Genomic DNA, 7,313 nt, shown 5'->3' with positions numbered 1-7,313 from the left:
TGGGTACTGAACCGCAAAAATAATTAACATACTCTCTAAAGAAAATTGAGATATCCAATCGACGTTGCATTGCTTAAACTACTTATTGAATACAAACTAAGAAATTTAAACTAATTCTTGTGTATGCACGGTCATGGATGAATGTATCTCTCATGCATTAGAAAGAGGAGAAGCCTAACTCCAGATGGCATGGCGCCCCTGCCGGCCGTCGCCAGCAGCCCCTCCATATGCTCATTATCTACGTCGTCGTGGTTCACCAGAACCGGCGCGGCCAGCTTCTTCTGTTCTGGCGCAGATGGCGTCCACAGCAGCTACCATGTTGTCCTGCTGGCCAGCAGCCACCACAGGGGAAGAAGCGATCATCGCCGCCGGCGCCGGGTCGGAGAGTCCGCCACCGTCCGTGGCGGACGCGTGCTGTCGACAGATGGCGATCTGCTGTCTAACAAACTGGAGCTCCATCTCAGAGTCGCGGACCTGTCGCCGCAGTTCTTGTATGATGCCGACGCAGCCGCCGATGGGTCGGCCGCGCGAGCCTCCGACTGGTACATGAGCGAGCGCATGGCCGCGGGGCCGTACTTGGTCAGCGTCTTCTGGATGTTGCTGGTGCCGAAGAGGCGCTGGGCTTTGGTGAAGCGGCTCTGCTGGTCGGCGGGTAAGTAGGGGGCGAGCGGGCAGTCCAGGTCGCACTTGCGCCGCGCCGCCAGATCATGCACACCGCGCATGCGTGGTTGTGCACCGTGCTCCTGCTCCCGCCCCCGTGGCCAGTGGGGGTGGGCCACGGGGCGCGGGAGGAGCACGCGGAGCCTGGAGAGGCGGCCGAGTCGTTGGTGTTGGTGGCGGCGGTGGCACTAGTGTCGACGTGGAGGTGGAGGTGATGCGGTGATTGGCAGCTGTGTCTGTGGCTTTGACGAGGAGGTGGACATGGTACACGCGCTCGAGCGGCCGTCGGGGTGGCGTCGGCGTCGGCGTAGGGATAGGAGAGGAGAAGATCTAGAGGGCAGCGGAGCGGAGCGGAGCGGAGCGGATCGCTCTTTCCTGCGCCTCTCCTCTTCACCGCAAGAATATAGTGGGCGGCTGGCGATTAAAAGAAATTAGCTCGCCGTCGCCGACGCCGAACGAACAACCTCCATGCACGCGCATGGATGCATGCTCTCGTTCGAACAATCTCGATTCAACAAGTAGCAGCATTTGCATGCGCTAGATAAGAGAGAGTCCATAGGCTCGAAACTTTTCCAAATTTTTACCATAGGCTCCACATGCTATATAACGATGCATCCACAAGTTTTGTGATTTTCTGAATTAGTTTGAATTTTATACAATTTAAAAACACTTTGGCCGCAACTTTGTCCTCATGTTTCGTTAACAAGATGTGAAAAATATCTCGCAAGTTCCTGGATACGGCCTCAAAACACACTCACTAGCATGACAATCATTTTTCGAATGATTAGATTTCATTATTCGATGCACCTGCAGTTCAAACTTGCTTTTTGCGAAATAAATCAACAAAACAAAAATAATTCTAAAAGTATAGTAAAAAGTCACAAAATTCAACCAAATTTTAACATGTACTTTAAATCACTGTAGAAACCCTAAAGAAAAAATCTGGCAGCAAAAATAAAAAAAATTCCTTTGCCGAGTGCCATACCTGACACTCGGCAAAGGGGTCTTTGCCGAGTGCCAGAAACAGGGCACTCGGCAAAGAAAATAAACAAAAAATAAAAAAACAGCTTTGCCGAGTGCCGGCCCGTGGCACTCGGCAAAGGACCTAACATCAAAATGGGCCCCGGCCGGCCCACCCCGGCCAAACCCTATCCTCAACCGCTCCCCGCCGCCTACGCACCGCCGCCCGCGCCCGTGCGCGCTGCCCGCGCCACCGCCGTGCCCGAGCGCGCTGCCCCGGCGCCCCGCACCGCGCTGCCCCGCCGCCCGCGCGCGCGCTGCCCCGCCGCCCCGCCCCGCGCCGCCGCTGCACGCGCGCGCTGCCCCGACGCCGACATCAAGCCCCGCCCCGACCCTCCCCGCCGCCGATTTGCGTCGCGCCGCATCCGGCCCCGCTTTCCGCCACCGCGACCGGCAAAGAGCGCCGCACCGGGCCCTGCCGGCCGCTGCCCCGCCGCTCCCCGCCCCGACACGCCCCACCGAACGACCGGTGCAGAAGGAGGAGGCTGGGAGGAGAGGAAAGAGGAGGTTGCCTTCCCGTTCCGTTCCCGGCGCCATCTTCCCCGTGTTCCCGTCTCGTCGACGCCTCTGCCGCCAAGGTATAATTATGTGCCATTGTGATTGTCGGCCTTTGAGCCGTTGTGATTGTCGGTCTTCGAGCCGTTGTGATTGTCGGTCTTCGAGCCGTTGTGATTGTCGGCCTTCGAGCCGTTGTGATTGTCGGCCTTCGTGCCGTTGTTTTTTGCAGGTTTTGGAAACCTCCCCGTGCAGGGGAGGTGCTGCCAAAATTTAGAATTGACCCAAATCTATTTGTTTTCATGCAGGTGAAGGAACTGTCTGAGCGGAGCCGGAGCACCTTGGCTACACCGATCGTCTTCCTCGGCGTTGCGGGTCTGCTTGCACCACGTCGCCTCGCCACTGTACCGACTTGCCACCGCCCCGCTAGCCTGACTCCACCGACACCCTAGGTATAACCCCTCTTTTGCGTACCTTGGTCGTAGATCGCGTAACCAAGTTAGGCGTTTCCCGTCCGAAAGAGATACGGTTGGTGATATGCATATCTTTGCATATCTACAGCCGTATCTTTTTCAGATTGTCCACGTTATTTGGACAGCCCGCGGATGCGTAGATGAGTTTAGTTTCCATGGTCCGCTCCGATCTGAGACAGGGTTTCGGCATTACCGTCCCCATTGTTCTCCGGATACACACTCTCCCTGCCAGGACGTGTATCGGGAGAACAGCGAGGAGGTGCTGCCAAAATTATGTCTGGGATAGGAGCAGACCATGGTAACTAACCTCATCTACGCATCCGTGGGTGGGATTATGACCTATCCTCACCTATTAGACAGTATGAAAGTCGTGTAGATGTAGTTGATGGTTGCATTACTCGCTGGCATTTTAGAGGATGGATGACCGTCAGTGGATGTACACGGGCTGGAAAAGTCAAATGAAGTACACAAATGAATGGTTTCGCAAGACCGAGGCTTTTTTGAACAAGGCATTTGGCAAGGCTTCGTCATCACATCTGCTAGAGCCGTGTCCCTGCTCCAAATGTGCAAACAGGAGAAGGATAAACAGGGTCGACATGGGTAAACATCTTGTGAAGAATGGATATATGCCGGGCTACATCCGGTGGATCTACCATGGTGAAGCCCATCGTACGAGAGAGGAGGTGGTGAGACCACGCATCGAAGCTTTTGATGATGATGCCGGTGTACCAGACTTGTTAGATGATGTTCACCAAGCACTCGGCATTGACGAGCGCGAGAAGGAGGAGATGGAGGCAACCACAAAGGCTTTCTACGAGATGATGAACTCTGCTCAGAAGCCCCTTTACGATCGGTCCTCGGTGTCTGAACTTGACGCCATTGGACGCTTGATGGCGTTGAAGTCCGAGTTAAACATCAGTCGAGATGGCTTCGATAAGATGTTGATCATGATTGGCACCCTGCTTCCGGAGGGCCACATTCTGCCAAAGAGCATGTACGATTCACAGAAGCTCCTTTAGGCACTTAAGATGCTGTATGAGCAGATACATGCTTGTCCGAAGGGATGCGTCCTATTCTGGAAAGAACATGTGGACGCAAAGTACTGTCCAAAGTGTGAATCATCTAGGTACCTAGAGACAGACTCTGGTGATGGTCAGAAGAGTCAGACGACAGTCCCAGTGAAGATCGTACGACGCCTTCCGTTCCTATTGAGGATCTGTCGGATACCGTGAGAAGGGGTACCCTAAGCAAGATCCAAAAAACGACTGCTTAGACTTCGTAAAAATCGAAACCAGCTAAACGCTGCTGGCCTCGGCCGATTCTCCGACTCGCCCGAGGCCCCATCACCGAGGTCTGCAATTCTCCGACTCGCCCGAGGCCCCCTCGCCGCTGACCTCGGGCGACCCCCTACCAAAGGCCTCGGCCGACCCCCTCTCTCGTCGCAGGCCTCGGCCGGGCCACCGATCCTCCGTCTCGCGCGAGGCGGGCTCGGCAGCACTCCGCTGCCTCTTCCTCCTCCCGTCCCTCTGACAAAACGCCGTGTCGCATTAACTCAGCCGACTGCTGCCCCTGACACCAGCCGCATGCTCGGCACAGTACCGCAGAGCGACTGACGGGACAGGAGGCAGGACTGGGCAGGGGTTACCCGCCACTGTACTAACCACCGTGACGCCCATACCTCACTATGCTACCAACTCCTGCACCGAGGACAATGCAGCGTGGGGAGCCACATCTGGGCTACTGTGGCCTCGGAATCAGTACCCAGGGCCAATGACTCCCCCCAAGGCCTCGACAGTTTGCTTCACGGGCTCGGCAGCCTGAGGGTCCATGACCACCGAGCCCCCACGATGGCTCGGCCTCGGCATCGGCAGAGCCGCTGCTCCCTACGACGTCATCACACGGCAACCAGCACGTCGCCCGCCATGTCCTGCATCAAGCCGTACTGGAGCCCCACGACGCACAAGACCGAGTATGACCAGCGTGCCACTTCCGCACGTCCCATCAAGGCGCTCAACCACTCCGACAAACCACACGACGGCACAGTACAGCGAAGTGGCAGACCAGACGTCCGTCACGTCAGCACCCTGCCATCCACGACGGGACTGTGCAGGGATTACCGGCCACTGTGCTGCCTAAACTCCTGCACCAAGGACGAACACGACGTGGGGAGTCAGAACCAGGTTCCTGTGACCTCGGGACCAGCGAACCGACCGCTCCGCCCCGCTCGAGACCCCCGATAGGCCTCGGACGAACTAACCGAGTTCCGCCTCGCCCGAGGCTCCCGGTAGGGCCTCGGGCGAACTGGCCATGCTCCGCCTCGCCCGAGGCTGGGCTCGTCCCGCAACCTCGTCGCCTCCGTCTCAAAAGTCACTCTGGCAGGCTATCGCATCCAATTAATGCGCCCAGCTGCCCCCACTACGTAAGCCACGATCGGCAGTACGCCGCGACAGGAGCGACAGGACGACGGTCAAATCGCCTTTTTACCATCCCTTACTGACAATGCATGGTACCGTATCCTGTAGACGCACGTTCCGCACTGTTCCGCCTAAATCAACTATCGACGATGGCCGCCCAGGCCTCACATTGCCACCTGCTAAAGGCCTCGGCACAGCAGGCCTCAGCACAGTAGGTCTCGGCCTCAGCACGGCAGGTCTCGACACAGCCTACTACAGCAGCCACCAGACCTCGACACTTCACCGAGTCAACAAAAGTACAAGAGCGCAGCATGTCGTCAGCCTTGAAGACCATACCGACTAGACATCGACGGGAACTCCCACGACGCCATACTGCTCCAGGAAGCGGAATACGTCAGCAAATAGTAGCCTTCTCATGTACCTCTCGCTTCCTCCTTGTAACTATAAAAGGAGGTAGTCAGGGCCATTTCTGGGGAAACGGGCAGCAAGACGAACACACCGATAGAACTACACACCTCTACGCTGCTTGGGAACAACGTCTCAAGCAGCCCGCACCACCCTCGCCGAGACCTGGGGCTATCCCCCTCTCTCACCTAGCTTGTAACCCCCTACTACAAGCACTCCGGTGCAAGGAATACAAGATCGATCTCTCAGACTGGACGTAGGGCCTCGATTGCCCGAACCAGTATAAACCTTGTGTCTCTTTGCATCACCATCCGGGATTAGGGGCACGCAGCACAAATTCACTCGTTGGTTGAGGGACCCCCGGTTCCAAAACACCGACAGTTGGCGTGCCAGGTAGGGGCCTCTGCGTGTCAGCTTCGTCATCCTAGCAAGTTCCGGATGGCAGACCACATACGACCATTGCGTCTCGGCACCATAGTTTGGTTCGGGAGCCTAGAGTTCATGTCTCTAGGGCATGAGTACGACATGGTGCTCCTCACTCCTCGAACCCCACCGTCCGACGACGAAGTCGCGCCCCGGCAGCCCAGGCGCAGGCGGCGCCCGGGCGGCCGCTCTCGCCACGCTCGCCAGGCATGGCGCGAGCAAGGCCACCCCGACGCTACGCGAGCCCGGGGCGGCACGCCACTCCCCGCCGATATCCTACGACCAGCTGTTGGTACGGGGTCCCTGGCTGGGGACCTGTCTGACCTGAGCCTGGACAAAGGAAAATCGCCGGGGGTTTACGGCGATGCCCAGTCATCTAACCCCGCTCCGCCACTCTCTGAAGAGCCGACCCCGGTGGGGCAGAATCTGGAGACGGCCCCGTTCCCATACCCCTTTGGGTTGAGAAATGCCGCCACCTCTTACGCCTACGCTTACGCTGCCGCTCACGAGCACCCCTCGGAGCGCCGCCAGCGTTTCGCTCTCGACCTGAGCACCCACTCCGACCCCTCGGACGAGGACGCGGCGTGGCCCGGGGTGGATTTCACCGAACTTCACAACCATGGGGCCTTGCGCCGATTCTTGGCCGCAAGCGACTACTGCCTCGGCTATTCCAACGAGAAGGGCGAAATCTTCACCAACGCTTGGAACATAGAACAGCTACGTCGTTTCTACCCTTAAATTTCCGAACGTTGTTTACATTGTTCCTCGAAATACAATAAAGAAGCGTTCTTTAGTTGTTATAATCTTTCGAGGAACCCCCTTATAGACAAATCGATTGTATAGAACCTAAGGACCGAAAGATCGTCTCAAAGGCGAAAAGGCCGGCCGAGCCGTGAGAACGGCCTATGCCTCTGGGCTACGGCAGCTCCCTCACCACCGTTTCGCCCAAAGGACAGCTTAGGCTCCGAGGAAGTTCTTTGCAGAGAGGTTGTCTATCGATAGGGGCTCGACGTCACTATAACGCAACAAGGGAGACTCGGCTCTGCCTCTGCAAAGTCGAGCCTCCCTCGGGGGCTAAAAAGGGGGAACCCCCCTAAGTCCCGGACACCCTTTCTTAACCGTTTTCCGAAAATTTCCACGCCAAACTCTCTCGCACTCCGACGGGATCTTCGCAAGAAACCCAGAGACCAAAAGCTTGTCTGGAGGCCAAAGGGCCGGCCGAGTCGTGAGAACGGCCTACGCCTCTGGGCTACGGCAGCTCCCTCACCACCCTTCGCCGAAGGACGGCTTAGGTTCCGAGGGATTTCTTCGCGATCGAGACAGAGGGCACGGACTTAGAAATAGAATGGAAAACGGTTAAGAAACACACATACGCAAATATTTTAAGGACCTCGACGGCCACAAAAACGTCACGATTCGGCAA

The 7,313-nt window shown here is 57.1% G+C and overlaps 1 protein-coding gene across 1 annotated transcript; it reads right to left on the bottom strand.

Moving 5' to 3' along the window:
• Positions 1–359: 359 nt before the first annotated feature.
• LOC136510340 (LOB domain-containing protein 22-like) lies at positions 360–722 on the bottom strand. Its single transcript, XM_066504827.1, has one exon. The coding sequence runs from the start codon at positions 720–722 to the stop codon at positions 360–362; it is 363 nt and encodes a 120-aa protein (XP_066360924.1).
• Positions 723–7,313: the final 6,591 nt, after the last annotated feature.

This window comes from Miscanthus floridulus, chromosome 16, assembly GCF_019320115.1.
Source record: "Miscanthus floridulus cultivar M001 chromosome 16, ASM1932011v1, whole genome shotgun sequence".
Classification (NCBI taxonomy): Eukaryota; Viridiplantae; Streptophyta; class Magnoliopsida; order Poales; family Poaceae; genus Miscanthus; species Miscanthus floridulus.
Note: the sequence above shows the minus strand (reverse complement) of the source record. Positions and strands in the feature narration are given on the sequence as shown.